This window comes from Symphodus melops (genome assembly GCF_947650265.1).
Source record: "Symphodus melops genome assembly, chromosome: 3".
Classification (NCBI taxonomy): domain Eukaryota; kingdom Metazoa; phylum Chordata; class Actinopteri; order Labriformes; family Labridae; genus Symphodus; species Symphodus melops.
The window spans coordinates 6,055,683-6,071,330 of NC_136693.1; the positions used below are offsets into that span (position 1 = coordinate 6,055,683).

Here is a 15,648-nt window from a genome sequence, read left to right on the forward strand (position 1 = left end):
TTAACTATTCAATCAGAGTTTTGGGGTAAAAAAAAAAAAAGTAGCAATTCTTGTTCTGCAAGGAATGTTTAACAAAGAGGATCTTTGAGGCTGCTGTACTGAGTTTTTCCACTGGTCTTGTGAAGCAGCTTCATTAGAAGAAGCGGTGAATTCCCAGAGATAGAAATGCTGCTGACGACCCACGAGAATGTTAAAAAGAAAAAAGATTTGTATGTTCAAAAAGACGAAGCATAAGACAGTTAAATATTGAAAATCCCTGAAATATATATAAAGTATTTATGAGGACACCTGCATAATAAAATAGACACTTCGATAATGTCTTCAATAACATCTTATTGCTTCATATTTAACTGAATGCAGTTTGTCATTTATTATTTCGTACCAACTTGCCCTGGTGTGGTTATGTACTGCAGGATAACAGAAATCAGAAATAGAGGCTGTGTTTTAGTTGCTCTGTGTTTTCTGTACGTCCTCAGTTCGTCTGCAGAGTAAGCTCTTTTGGAGCGTTTGTTTTTCTTGGGCTCTTGTGTTTCTTAGTGACCCACATTGACACAACATGGTACACGTTTCTGTCCAATACTTTAAAATTTATACCTGATAAAAAACATTCTTAAATGACTGCAGGCCGCCCTCTCCAGAGACTACGACTCTATGACAAAAATGAAAAGATGTCAGCTAACAGCACCGTCCCCAACCCATAGCATGTCTGAACAGTAAATATCAACTATTAGTGTCAAACTGAGATACAGGGGTCACATGTTTCTTTAAGGTCAAAGGTCTTGAACATTTGTTAGAAATGCTGTGTCAAATGTATTTCTCTTTGTAACTTGTTTTTAGTTGGGATGTTGTAAACGGAGCTGCTGTGATCTTGGTCACATTTCAGACTCTGACTCGTCTGTCTGAAAATAAAGTCCTACAGACAAATCAATTCGCTGTTTGGGAGTTCTTTACTGAATTCTCTAAAATCTTTATCGTAATGTTCAAGGCTTCATTTATCTTGTTTGACATTTACCTCAATATCTCCATTGACTGGGTAAACAATCGCTGTCCAGTCATCACCTGTGTGAACGTCTCAAACCAAGATCGTCATCAGTGGAAGCAGAAATGGCAATCATGGTTTATTGCTCTAAGGTCAAACAATTTCTCCTGTTTTAATTGGATTTTCAGTTGCCCTATATTCAGAGTCCGGCTCTTATAACAAGCCGTTAAACTGCTGCACATTTTACCAACAACATATTTTAGTATACTAGATGGATATTTTGGATGTTTAGTAAAGAGAAACAATAAAATGAAAGACCTGCATACTAAATGAAGCATACGTTTCTTTCTCGAACGTGAACCAGCCATGAACCACAGTGAGCTCCTTGTTAACATATATACACATGCAGGATGTGTCTCATGTATAAGCACTTCAACTAATGATACATCTCAACTGACCCTGTATACAGAATACTTTGAATCACAGTAATATTATTATGACAAATTAGTGTGCAATATTCTCAACATCCTCCCTCAGATTTTATACTTCTCCAGGGCTTCTACTTTATTTTATTTAATGAACAGATGTAGGAATATTCAATTCAATTATTAAATTATTTAAAGGTCAAAGGTTCAAACTTAAGTTAGGTCCTTGTTAAGTTACTGTGTTAGCCACTGACTGAGGAATGCAGTCAGCCACAAACTAATTCAAACTGAGCCTCTGAGGCATCCTCTAATTAAAAACTGAACTCCTCCGCTTGTTTCTGTTTCAAGGTCACAAACACTTTTTCTTGAAGATTCAAAGGTTCTTTTTTTTGCACAGTTGAAGATTGCAGGGACTTTCTTTTCAATATCTATAAGGACTTCTGCACTTACTGTACAGTATATACAAGGTGAGATGCTACACTGCATTTTGAGGATAAGTATTTTTCCATCTATCCATTATCTATACCGGGGCGGCTGGAGATGATCCCAGGTGACACTGGGTGAAGTTCACCCTGGACACAGGGCTGACAGACAACCAGACACACTCACATTCACACCTGCAGGCAGTTTAGAGACACGGATTAACCTAACAAGCATGTCTTTGGAGAGAACCCACACAGTCCACACCAGGAAGTCAACAGCCCTAATTTAATCTAGATTTATCTTAATCTAAACCTTAGAACAGTATCATCATGTCTTCACTGAGTTACATTTTTAATTGATTCATCTGAACTTAATCGTCAAAGTAACGAGTGTAGTTGACTAAAATGTACAAAATGTAACACGGTGGAGCTTGAGGTTTTGTTAATATCTGGAGCGACTCACCAGAGGGGGCGCTCTCACATTCCTGTGAGTAACACTTGCTGGTGCTCTCGGGCTGCGGCTCGTGGTCACATTCGCCTTGATCCACTTCCTGGTTTGTCTCACCCTTCGTGTTGACACATTTGATGAGTCGACGTTGAACTCCACCGCCGCACGAGGCTGAACACTGTTTGATAAATGTTTTACACACGTCTCATTTTAAATGGAAAACATTTTGCAGCAAAACACATTTAATGTTGTGACTTCAAACACAGTCTACAGTAACTTCCGAGTTTCAGATAATTCCTTTGGTTTTCAGGATAGTTGCATTAATATGAGTGTTTTCTTTTCTCTTTTTTCACACTTGTTGCAAGTGGACCGCTGGAAAAGAGACCTTGGTCCTGCTAAATTAAAGGATACATAAAAGTAAATTATTTAGATCCACCCTATGAGCACAAAAGGCTCAATATTCAGTAGCTAATGTCCTGTCCAAATTTGATATATTTGTATTACAACAGTGCTGAAGAGTTCTGACTTGTTTACCTCACGTGTATTAGAGTAAGACTTTTTTTTGTACAGAGCCCATTTATTTTTCTTCTTACACTTTTATTCAGTCATTGAACAACAGGGAGGATCGAAGGACGGGTTGGGTGGTGGTTTGATGAAAGCCTCTAGCGGGGGTGTTTTGACACAGTCGATGTGGTTCAGGGATTTAAAATGATTTATTCTGTCCCTTCTTTGTGGACAGGAGTAATGTGTATGACACAGTAGGAGGCGGCGACATTCGGATAACGGTCCTAAATCCCTCTGTGGGTCGGATCATTATGAGATTTCTGCCTGCAGCTTTTTTCACCCTGTATACACCGCATGGCTCATTATCCATGTGTTCTTTAGGAGGTAGAAAGGCTACATATGGATAAGATATATGACGTCGCTGTATTCTTACAGCAGTGCTTCTGCTTAATAAATAACAAAAAAACAAATCTATCACTAGAAGTTCTACTACCAGTTAATCCCCGAAGTCTCTAGAACAACAACGTTCAGATGAGTTAGAATAGCTCCTTCTATAAAATCCAAAAGTACAATTTTTACACCTCAGTTTAAAAGATTTAATTTGAAAAACCTGGCAGTTGCTTCCTCTATAAAAGACAAAGAGTAAAACCATGATATTATCTCAAATCCCTTTTGTCTCTTCTCAAGATCCATTTAACATTTCCTCTTTGTCTCATTTCCAAATGTCTGAAAACTTTGACGTCCGAAGAACATCTGTAAAATGCATGTCAACTGATCAGTGCAAAAAGCTTTTTGCAAATACTTGATAGTCTCCATACTCACTTTCAACATAATGGCTTCGATAAATCAACCATCTCAAGATAATCCTAAGAATGAGCTGTAACATGATTAGACTGGAACCACTTAACAGCATCTACAGCAGATGCACTACAAAGACAGAACTTGCCTGAGCTGATAACATGTGTTGTACTTTGTAACAAGTGTTTTTATTAAAGCTGCACTTGTAGTCTTTGTTCTTCGACTGTGTAAAGGCTTTGTTTTGTGTTTGCACTGATTAAGATCCTAACAGATACATTAAGTTATTTAAATCAAATTGGTGAACCCCAATGCCTTTGCACTCTGTGTATCTCCGTCTCCCGTGTCTGTCATCGGACATGATTGTGTCGTGTTGCTTCACCTCCTTTGTTTGGACAATGAATTCAGTTTCAAGGATTTTGATAAGATGTGAATAATTCATAGATTGTTTGCCCCCACGGTTATAAAACCGTGGCCAATTTGAACGTCTGACGTGTATTTCACTCTTCACTACATCAGGCTATGAATACTAAACTATTATGAGATCAAGTAAAGTGTGTGTGAGTGTTGGAGAGAGATGTACCTGCCCCCATGATCCAGTCAGCCACTGAGCACACGGCTGAGTGTTACATGGTTGGAAAATGCTGGGCTGAAGCTCCAGGTCGCATTGGTCCTCCTCTGGACAGGCAACTATTCTCTGCTGCTCTCCTCCTCCACAGACCTCGGAGCACTGAGCAATGCACACAAGCATGGTGAAAAAAAAAAGTGAACATACAGTATGAACACACGTGCATATATATCCTAGGAATGTTCAAAGCGTTTGTAGTGTCCTAAATGGCTTTAATGCATATTATTCACTCCAGTCTATCCACAATGAAAGGATCATCTAAGTATTTTCAAACAACACAGCTAATTGTGTTATACACAAAGATATGTATTTATTTATTTATTGATCCCCAATTCGCAAATGTGGGCGTTGCAGCAGCAGCAGCAATACAGAAATCCAAAAAGTCAAAAACCGAAAGGAATTAAAAAATTAAACAACATAAATACAAGTTGATAAATAGCAGGAGAGGATTTATACAGAAGACTATAAATAATGGAGTGCGCTCAAGACAATGAGGAAATCATTTGCAGTGAAAGGCAGGTTAAAGTGACCAATACATATACACATATACATACACACATTTGTTATATACACACACACAGTTTATATCTAAATACATATACAGGATATATAAATTAAATGACTGCATGCTTGCAACAATGAACCATGATTGATAGAAAATGTTTTATCCTCATGATGTTCTAAAGCAGCATCATAAAACATCAGAAAGCACAAGAAGGATTTTCTCTTTCAAAATGCCAGAGAGAAGTTCTCATGAAACACGCTGATCATATATGATCATATATTAAAACCTCCTCAGCATGTTGTTACAAACGTATATTCATTTCTATCCTACTCAAAGATCACACCAGTACCTGTGCATGTTTTGACAACGTCCGTAATTGACCCTTGAATATTACTCACCTCACCCCAGGAGGAGGCGTACCAGTCCAGACATGGCTGGATGTTGCAGGTCATGTGACTCTGAGGCCTGGAGGACACGGTCCTGCAGTGGAAGGGTCGTAGAGGTCTTTGATCCCGCATGTCAAAACACTGAACCTCTCGGGATTTAAAGCCGCCCTCACAGTTCCTGGAGCACTGGGAATGGATGTGGCATGATAGTTACCGAACAGTCTACTTTCAGAGTGAGTCTAAGGCGAGCGGGTCTGTTGTTGTGGTTGTTTTCGACATTCCTCATTGAAATCAAGTAAGCTGAAGTGATACAGTAACAGTAAGTAACAAACTTAGCAGCAGCTTCAGAAGATCTTCTCCTACTCAATCTGAATCTTTGATCTGAATAAGTTGTAACAGTAAATATTTATTACAAGACAAAATCTACAAGGACAACTTTTATACAAAACACTTCTCTGTGTTTGACCAGCTCAATTGTAAAAGGAAGTTAATCTCATCATTGTAAGTTTGATACAAATAAACAAGACAGTGTTTTGTTTTTTGTTTTTTTAGTTAACACTGCACTCATTCCAGCACCTCTGTGAAGATGTATGACAACAGATGTTGTTCAGGGTAAATAATATACAATGAAACATTAACAATTGTTAATTAAACCTCAAGTCTTACCTTTGACCATTCCTCCACTTTCCACATGGAGCAGGGGCGGAGGTAACATCTCTGGGCTGGTGCTGGCCTCTTTGCCGGGTCACAGTCAGAGTCTGAGCCAGTGCTGCAGGACAAAGTCCTCCAGATGGCACCCAGACCACAAGTGGTGGAGCACTGCCTCAGAAAAGTAGCAACACACGAGTACAGGACTCACCTTAGTCTGGTTTCTTCATTCTTCACAAGGTAACAAAGCAAATAGAGCAAGTATGACCTTTTCATGATACACGTAAAATGCTCGACTATCATGTGTTAGACACCACACAAGGAGGTCATGACCTCTTTCCTCTGCTACACTAATGCTAATTTGGTTTGTTTTGGGACGTGTGGTGTACCCAAAAAAAGAGTCAAAGAATTCAGCCAACGGTAGGGACTAAAACGAGACACTGTAGAGTAATAAAAACTGTGTGGAATAAAATGCAGACTCACAGCACTCCAGTTGCCGGTGGCCCAGTAAGCTGGGATAGTGACTTGTGTGGAGGCTGAAGTTTGGACTGGTGGATTGGTTGGCAAAATGGGAACAGCTGGTGACAGCAAATCCATGTGAGGTGTCCATTGTGTCACCCTTTGCTGCTTATCAGCTGCTGTGTACGTTGGAGGCAGGTACGAAGGGTCAGGATCACTGCTGCTGCTCATCACGAAAGTTGGAATAACTACTTCATTGAAGTCAAAATCAGTAGAATCAGTGGGCCGCGCTCGGGATGTGAATTCTGTTCCAGTTCTTTGAGTGGAGGCAGGTTCTGTCGGGATGTGTTTCACAGCTGGCAGGAAATCAGCTGGAGGAGGATGAGCGCCTTCTTCCAGGTTTGTAGGAGGTATGAGTTCTGTTCCAGTTATTGATGTGGAGTCATCAGAGGCCTGTCGGTTACCTGAGGTTAGCAGAGAGGGAGAGTGGAGAGGAGTGGACTCTTTAGAGGCAGAACGTGATGTCGTATCAAGGTCAACATCAGTATCCCATGAATACTGACTAGTGGTAAAATCTGCTTTAGTATTAGACTGATCCAAGTCCAATTCCTCCAAAGCAGAGAAGGTTTGAAATGTGGATGACTGACTGGTTGTTTGAGGCATTTTGAAAGCCTTTTCCTCCGGTTGAGCTTCAGCTTCAACTTGTAATCTGCTTTCTTGTGTGGGAAAGCCTAAACGTTGTGAACTCTCTACATCTACTTTTTCTGCAGAAGCAGGCAGACCTTGTGTGCTTTTTTCATTGTAGCTATACTGATAATTATCATGTACGCCCCATGTTGTCATAACAACAGTGTCAATAGTGGTTTGATGCCCTGTAGTTGGAGCAGCGTGTTTTGGAGTCACAGTGACCTCCTGAATGGGGTCTTCCTCCTCAGAGAAATTGTCATAGTTATTTTCAGCCTCCTCGCTGTACTGCCCCCATTTCACATCCTGTGTGGGCTCATTCGGAGTGAAAACCGGACTCGGCATTGTGCTCGTGTTTTCAGGCCACAACAGATTGTCATGTCTCTGTTTTTGTGTTTGTGAATGCTTGGTTGGAGATGGAGATGGAGATGGAGAGTAAGTGGCAGACACGGGCAGAAGAAAATCCTCAGAAAGAAAGTCATCCCAGAATTCAGAACTTGTTTTTACAGAGGCTTTTGTTGCTGCATTTTCATTATCCTTCATACGGTCTGGTTTTGTGTTCTGTGGCTCTTCAGCTTTCGATATGTTAGCCTTTGAAATTGTGGTGAAGTCTGAAGAGGCTGCGGGAGCATGTGTGGGTTCCATGTGAACGTCATCTTTCACACTGTGCGTTGGTTCGGCCTTATGTGGAGCATCTCTTCTTTGACTCTCCTCTGAATCCTTTCCATCATTTTCAAAGTCGTCTGCCAAGTCCTCGTGGAAGTTGATAAAGTTATAATCATAGTAAAAATCATCAACTTGGACAGTCTTTTCTGGAGTATTTTCAATATTATTGTGGTAGTAAAAATCTCCCTCAATATTGTTATTTAGGTCGTTATGCGTTCTGGGCTGGGCTCTGGTGGTGCTGTGTTTGGGAGGAGGAGGTTTGACTTCAGGTATGGAGTTGATTTCATTGAGCACTTCTTTGCTCGACCAGCCGCTTCCAGACCAGTCAATGCCTTCAAAATTGTCTGCCACTTGTGGACAGTCCTGGCTGAAGCAGCTAGTGACAGCAAGTGGCTTCTTCTGGGGGTCACAGTCAAGGCCCGTGTTTCTGGAGCAGGTCACATTGCGTCGACGAACTCCACTTCCACAAGTTAGGGAACACTGCAACAAAGAAAGTTGCAGACACGTATTATTCAAGGTGAAACTTTCAGGAGCGATCACTAAAGTTATGGAGATTCATCCTCTTTGATACATCGACGTCAGAAAAAGTTATCTGCAGACCATCCATCAGTGTCCGTGTACTCCAGACCAAAGTGATGGACTCACTCAGTAACCAAGAGGTTAGCCAAAGTGATGATTTGTTCATGGCTAAAAGAAAGATTACTGAGGAACAGAGACACAATCTGGCTGTAGCAGGTAAAATGTCTTCTTTTTAAATCCGGCACAAATTTCCATATAACATCTGTTCATCACACAGTTTTTTTAGGAGAAACCTGAAAGGTCATTCTTTTATTTTTGACATGTTTTCCTTCCATACTGTATGATTGATTTTATTTTCAAATTTAGCCTCCTATATTTTATTCTATTTTCATGTTTAAGCCTTAAAATAACACAAAGACATATTCCATGAATGTATAAAGTTACACTAAACCCTGATTCTTTTTTTGTAATTCAAAGATAAGCGCTTCCTCCATTATCACTATTTAAACCTAATTTAACTGCATCCAAATATCCTTTCAGAAGTAAATGAAGGTAGCTGTTGGAGCTTTTGTGGACATCAGGGAACTTTTTCATGTTCATTTCCTTCAGAAAATGTAAACTCAGACTCACCTTGGACCAGCTGCCTGTGGTCCAGTCTGCAGGACAGGGGATGTGCGTGTTGCAGGAGGACAGAGCTGCCGGTTTGGGGATGTGTTCACATTCAGAGGGCTGCAGAGCTTCCTGCTCCTCAGCACTCACTGACTGAATGCACAGCACGGCTCTTTTAGTCACACCTGAAACACCACAGCTTGCTGAGCACTTCTGCCACTCCCCGGACCACCATCTACAGACAAAGACACGAAAGATGATACAGCAAGAACACTTTGGAAAATATTTGACTGCAGAGCACTGTTGGCTTTGTTGTAAAGCTTGTGTCAAGCAATTAAGTAGTTCTAAAGGACACACTGTCCATTGTGTTTTCAGGTTGTTAGCAGAGCTCGGTGGGTTCGCTTTGTGTTTGTCAAAACATGCAGCCACCTGACTCACGTTTTGTCTCTTAGTTACAAGCAAAAATCCAGAGAACATTATTCTTGTGTTTACTTGGTGAGAGAGCGTCAGAGACAAAGCTTTACTTGTTCTTCAATGTTTGTGTTTTTAGGATGCTGTTGTTGTCGAGTTTGTTTTTCTCATTTATCAAACTTTCATTTTTTTTTTGTTGCTGCAAGTTTGAACTTTGACGTCCTGTGGCAAGACTTTCTGCTGGCTGATTTGAGAGACTTGATGAAGTTCTTTGTTGTTCCAAATTTTATATGTGAGTTGATCGACTTCTACACAACACCTCAGATTGTACAGTATTATATGTACTGTATCTCATCGGATATCATTCAAACACAAAAACCTAATAGTCCATGTGTAGCACTTCAAGTTCAACAGCAGCATATAATTTGTTTAATCCCAAACAGACTGTGTCTCCTTATTAGACACTAAACAGATATTTAGGTGCACCCAAAATTGTTAGAAAAACAAATTCACACTAAGAGCTTGCACTTGAAATTACTGATTTCTAGCAGTTCTAATGTGTATTATCTTGCTGCTTTTTTAATCCATGCTCTAAGACATGTGCATACATTGTGTCCTGGCTGGTTCCTGTTTGTGGTTTGGTTTCGCCAAGTCTTTGGCAAGGAAGGCTAAAGCTGCTCCTTTTAATGTAAAAGGGGATTGTCCACGAAATAATAAAATAATAAACTAAACTAAACTCCTTTTGCCAATAATTGTAAAATCCTGAACATTTTTGGAAATCTCGTACTGTTGCATTTTTATGCAGCTAAATTCTTTGTAGCAATGGAAGTGGTATTGATCAGTGTAACACATGTCGGGATCAATAAAGTATCTATCTATCTATCTATCTATCTATCTATCTATCTATCTATCTATCTATCTATCTATCTATCTATCTATCTATCTATCTATCTATCTATCTATCTATCTATCTATCTATCTATCTATCTATCTATCTATCTATCTATCTATCTATCTATCTATCTATCTATCTATCTATCTATCTATCTATCTATCTATCTATCTATCTATGTTTCATCTGAAAAGTGTCTCGGCTGTTTCATTGCTGGTTCTACCTGCGATGACGTGTGGGAGAGAAAATGCTTGACAAGAAGGGATTCTTCCATCTCAGTGGAGCAGTGTGCCAGCTTTTGTCCAGACAACTACCTTCATCTGTCTTAACTCACAATCAAAGGGCTTCAGTGCAGAACTAATGCTAAAAAAAAGATAACCAAACATAACATGTTCAATTCTGGGAGGCGAGAAAAAAAAGAATTTAAGTGGAGGCGTTAAGTATCGATCAGTGTGAGGAAAACGGTTTGTATTCTTTGAGTCCTCATTGTCCTCAAGTGCACACACACACACGCTCAATCCAACCTTCACAACGAGGGCCAAAGTCTCTGGTTTAAGGTCAGCTGGTTGTGTTGGAACGAGATACAAATTCAATCTGCAGAGTCCCTTTGTATGATTGTTTTTTTGTAATGACAATGATAATGTAATGATAATGACCATGATGATGTTTAGGAGGGGTTAAATACTTATTAGAAAAGCCAACAACAGCAGTCGATGTTGTGCTTCGCCTGTCAGTACCTGTGCATCTGATCAGACTTGAGGCTGTTTGTTTAGGAACCAGCAATCAAGATGCCTACAGGAGTGTTTCACCGATAACCCTTTTCATGTGAAGAACGAGAATAGTTTCATAAACTTATCATTTTATGTTATCAAATTACAAATGTATTATCTGTTTCCTGCTGCTAAACCTGTGACTGCATCAGTTATTGTTATTTTACTTTGAGTAGGTAATCAAGGCTTGTTTGCTTCCATGCACGTGTAAATCATTTTCTCCCTCAAGGCTTAGAAACACAAGCCCCTCCTTGTGTGTCTGTGACTACTGCTGGTGTGATCTTGTGAAGGATGACCAGCAGGTGAACTCACATGGCTGGACATGGATCTTTGTTACAGCTTGTCTGGTTGTTGGCAGGTCGGGTTACATTGTCACAGAAGTGCTCCTCCACGATCCCTGTAGTCTTCTCCACACAGTGAACAATCTGCCTCTGCACACCTGGAACATCAGCCAGAGGAGAGAAAAGCTTTTGTCAAGGAGAACAAGAACAGCCGAGCAAACAAAAGACCTCTGGGAAGAAAGTGGATTTTTTTCTGTAAACATTTCTACAGAGAGGTATCAGAAGAAGTGCTTCACCACACGCTGCAGAAACACCAAATATTCTAGATGGCTCCTACCACGGACTGTTAAAAGAGTCAGAGATCTTTTTGTTAAAAAACAAACACGTTTACCATGTACAGGACAAAACTAGCAAAGCAAAAGAGGTACTTTACTGCCACAGGGACCCAAATCACAAGTGTAAAACAAACACTAAACAACATTATTATCTGTTTATACAGCTAAAAAGGATGGCACAGCAAATGATTGGAAATGTTCTGTGTATTCTTATTTGTTAGACCTTTGTAGATCTTGTTTGGATGTCAAATACTCTTTGTGAAGAATAAGTGGAGGGGAAATGAATGAACTGGAAGGGACATTTGTCAAAAGTGCCAGTCAGTTTTGGGTTTATAAAGACGCAATTTTGAGCAGCAGTTTGAAAGTTTGAAAAAGGTTATCCAATCTCAAAGAAATGTTCTTCACGACCTCTTAATGACAATTCAATACTTGTGTCAGTGAAAAGCACCTTACAGGATAAATCCTCGATTATCTTACTTTAAGCTACGACACTACAAAGCCACTTATTGATCTTGAAAGTATGTCAAAGAGGTCAGGAGCACTGACCCCTCTGGTGGGTCAGAGACAACAGACATCACACTGATTGGCTCCTGCAGGAAGTTGCTCTGATGAAAAGCTCCACCTACCGTTGAAGACACCAGAAAGAAAAATGTACCATGTTGACTTGTGAAGATAATTGTTTGTTGTCTTTTTTCTGTACAGTGCTGTTTGTACTATAGATACATGCATTACATGAACAAATGTGTAAGGAGATTTTTGATCCTTTAACAAAAAAAAACAAGATGTAAGCCTGTGTCCATAAAAAAAGGCGTATCAGACACACTGATATTATTCTGTTGCTTGTGGTCTGAGAATTCAGGTTTTGTTGATTCCTCTTCACAGATACACCTGTTTTTTAAACCTGCAAAGTTTTATTTCCTGTAAAAATGTAACACACAGCTAGAGGCCACTTATCAACATGTTTCTGAGTGGTAGTTGTTGAGAGTGACTGACGACAAAATGATATAGGTCAAGCTTTTGACACGTCACACTGCTTCCTGACATGAAGGGCTGTAACCTGAGAAAATAATGACACCAAAGATTTCAATGCAACACACAGGGCCAACATAAACACCTACCAATATAGCCCCATGTTCCTGCTCGTGTTTTTATTTCTGCCGCCTTGAAAAGGGTCGAATATTTTTGAATAGTTCTGATTAATCCAACCAACTCATTCTTTAAAACGTTTAAGACCTAAAACACACTTTAAAAGCACCTGAAGCTACCGGAGTAAAGATTTGTACTGGCACTTTTCTCTGTCTTTCTCTCTTCCTTTCTGGATGGGAAAAAGCTAAACATGTGTGAAAGCTCGCAGTCTTTCGCTCTTACCTGTTCCGCAGGTAACGCTGCATTCAGTCCATGAACCATATTTCCAGAAGAAGACGGATGCAGGGATTTCGTTGTCTTCTGAGACATTTCGATTGATTGTGAACTCGTAGCGCACTCCTGGATTTGTCTCTTGAAAGAGAAGCTGAAAACACACAAGACCATGTGTAAAAATACTGGCTGTACATGTGCAAAAACACGTAAATAAGCCTCTAACAGCCCAGTATCAATATTATCTGTCGGGCTCTATTTCTAAAGATCATTCATTTTTTCTCTTGCTTATTTATGTTATTTCTCAATTTCACTGCATTTGTTTATTCTTTTAAAACTATTAAATGTGTTCACATTGCAGCCTTGGTTTCTGATCGATCATGGTCTTGTCAGTCATCTTATGAATCCTGGGATCTGTGGACCATGAAGAGTCCAATTTAAAAAATGGCTTAAAAGTTTCACTGATTGATTTGTTTCCCGCTCTGTTCCTTGTTTTGTTTCATGCTGTTACGTTGAAAGAACTTCTGCAGGAGTCTGCAGTATTGATTGATACCACAAAGAGACACCACTATGACAACATGGCATTAATCTGTTAATCCTACCTGAATCCACAGCGGCTCCATGGTTGGCCCAGGTGATGTCAGGTTCTCCAGGTGTCCTGTCCTCTCGTAAGTGAAAACTGTCCCGGCTGCTTTGTATTCTCCGTTCCACTGGATAGTCCAGCCACCGTTCAGGAAGTATTTGTTTGGGATGTCACTTCTTAGCGCCAAGAAATTCCCTGCTTCTGCCACCTCCTCGATGCGGATGTCCCTGGCTCCCTCTGGGATCAGTCCAATGTCGACATAGCCTGTAACACATCGTTGTCAGTGAATTTGAAACCCAAGCTCTCCTGACACAGAGTCAATAAATACAGAGGACAGATCTGAATAATCCCACCTGGACAACAACGCTTTGATTAAATCTCTTCATTTCTTTGGGATCAAATGTGCTGTTGGCTTGTGCTAAGAGTGACTTACTGAATGGAATATTCTCGAGGCATTATACAACAGCTAATAATGAAAAACAAGCCACATGTGTTGCCTTGATATTAAAATACACAGTGCAATAAATTCCTATAAGATGATGAAGGTCCTCTTTCATGGTCCCTAAACACAGACACTCATTAACTTTGTTGCTGTATAAAAACACTCAAGTCAGAATGATAAGGTATAACCATATAACTACTATAAATATTAGGTTTATTTATTTTGGAGGTTTTAGCACAGCGGATACAGAAGGAAATCAGGAGACAGGAGCCACAGGTCGGACCCAAACACGGGCCGCTTGACCGGAGGACACCTGCGCCCCATCGAGGTTTGAGTGGAGTTTTTTTTTTTTAGAATACCTCCCTTTGAGAGAGTCAATTACTTTGTCTGTAAAATGTCCCAGACTTATTTGTTTTCACTCAAAACTGGAAAATTTTCCCTTTGTGTGCAATACTTCAGCTCACAGTTCAACGCCACTCATGCATCATCGAAGATATTGTACATATGTCAGTTCCCTGTGCTAGAATATTGCTTACTATTTCTTCTGAACCCCTGCACTTTGGTACTTAGTTCTGCTTATATTTCTATAAGTCCCCCCATGAAGAATATATGATTCTGATTTCAGTACAGTCCCTACAAATGTTCTTCTGTCCATCTTTCCCACACCTCTCTGCTTTGAAGACTTTAGAGCCAAAGTGAAGAAGGGAATCTTTTTGAAACAGACAAATCTTGATCAAATGTAGCCATCTTTTATTATGTCATTTTATTCCTGTGCTCTTCTAACTGCTGGAATAATGATAATAATAAAACATACCAAGTCCTTCACTCTCCTCAAACGTCCTCCTCACAGTGGTACATGTGGAGCCGTTGCCATGACAAACCCCACAGCGATCCTCCACAGCATGAGAGTCGATCACATAGTCACAGCCGACATTCTGTCAAAGACATGTAAAAACATAAATAATACATCAGCTGGTCTAAAGCCTTCAGCGATGACACAGCAGTGACGTAGACAACATTTAAAATCATGTCCTCTTTCGTCCACTCACGTCTAGTGCAGGTCAAGGAACACAATGACAAAAGGCAGAAAAACCCAAAGATGTGGATCTACGTAGACTTCAGATTTAATTACTAAGGAAATGGGAAATACACAAGTACTGTTCGCTCAAGATTACACACAGATATAAGTACTTGAGACTGTGATCAACATTCAAAAAGCTTCACAACAACGCAAAAAGTAGGAAAGTGTAATGAAAAATTCTGTAAACTCACAAAGGACATGTTTTATTCACAAAAAAACATAATTTAGAATTAATAAGAAATGTTCTTGTTTTGTCTATACCATGTTGGTAGAAAAAGCAAAGTATCATATCACTCAGAGCCGAAGATACGTGGACATTACTGTTGTGGACACTCTAAAGTTTATTCCTTCTACCAGCAAGAAGAATAAAACCACACAAAGACAGTGATTGAATTCAGATCCTGATTCTATTCATATAGCTGCACCTGATTTTGTAAATACTACTCACCTTATGTAATTACTTGCTGCTGTTTTTATCATGCACAACTAAAAAACATTTTGTTCTTATCTGCACTGTAAAGTTCAAGTTTGAACGACAATAAAAAAATATTTTGCATTGATAAGCAAAGACAGCAAAGTTACAGTGGCAGGGGAAAATGCATGCATATGGTTAAAAGAAAATTATAGAAGGTTGAGTGAAGTCCAAGGAGGAGAATCTAAAGTCACTTTGTCTAAAATATTCAGAACAATAGAAGGGGGGGGCACAGGGAGAGAAAAAAAAAGGTCTCCTGACCAAAATGTCACAAAATGTCATGAAGCCAGAGCCCTCAGTCTGAGATTGATGTCCACTCCGTACACAAACAGTGTCTGTATCAGTGAC

The 15,648-nt window shown here is 39.8% G+C and overlaps 3 protein-coding genes across 3 annotated transcripts in view; 1 reads left to right on the top strand and 2 right to left on the bottom strand.

Moving 5' to 3' along the window:
• The window catches only part of trip4 (thyroid hormone receptor interactor 4), a 301,289-nt gene that overhangs the window by 112,009 nt on the left and 173,632 nt on the right, over nt 1-15,648 (bottom strand). The window lies entirely within an intron of this gene.
• The window catches only part of LOC306821166 (calmodulin-like protein 4), a 151,738-nt gene that overhangs the window by 14,514 nt on the left and 121,576 nt on the right, over nt 1-15,648 (top strand). The window lies entirely within an intron of this gene.
• adamts7 (a disintegrin-like and metallopeptidase (reprolysin type) with thrombospondin type 1 motif, 7) overlaps nt 1-15,648 on the bottom strand; it is a 56,420-nt gene that overhangs the window by 8,056 nt on the left and 32,716 nt on the right. The window contains exons 14-23 of the mRNA XM_079339562.1: nt 14,562-14,682; nt 13,325-13,569; nt 12,735-12,876; nt 11,063-11,189; nt 8,699-8,912; nt 6,224-8,029; nt 5,759-5,911; nt 5,105-5,278; nt 4,157-4,303; nt 2,290-2,452 (exon numbers count right to left, since the gene is read on the bottom strand). Of these exons, the coding sequence (XP_079195688.1) occupies nt 2,290-2,452; nt 4,157-4,303; nt 5,105-5,278; nt 5,759-5,911; nt 6,224-8,029; nt 8,699-8,912; nt 11,063-11,189; nt 12,735-12,876; nt 13,325-13,569; nt 14,562-14,682 (3,292 nt within the window). The remainder of the gene's footprint in view (nt 1-2,289; nt 2,453-4,156; nt 4,304-5,104; nt 5,279-5,758; nt 5,912-6,223; nt 8,030-8,698; nt 8,913-11,062; nt 11,190-12,734; nt 12,877-13,324; nt 13,570-14,561; nt 14,683-15,648) is intronic.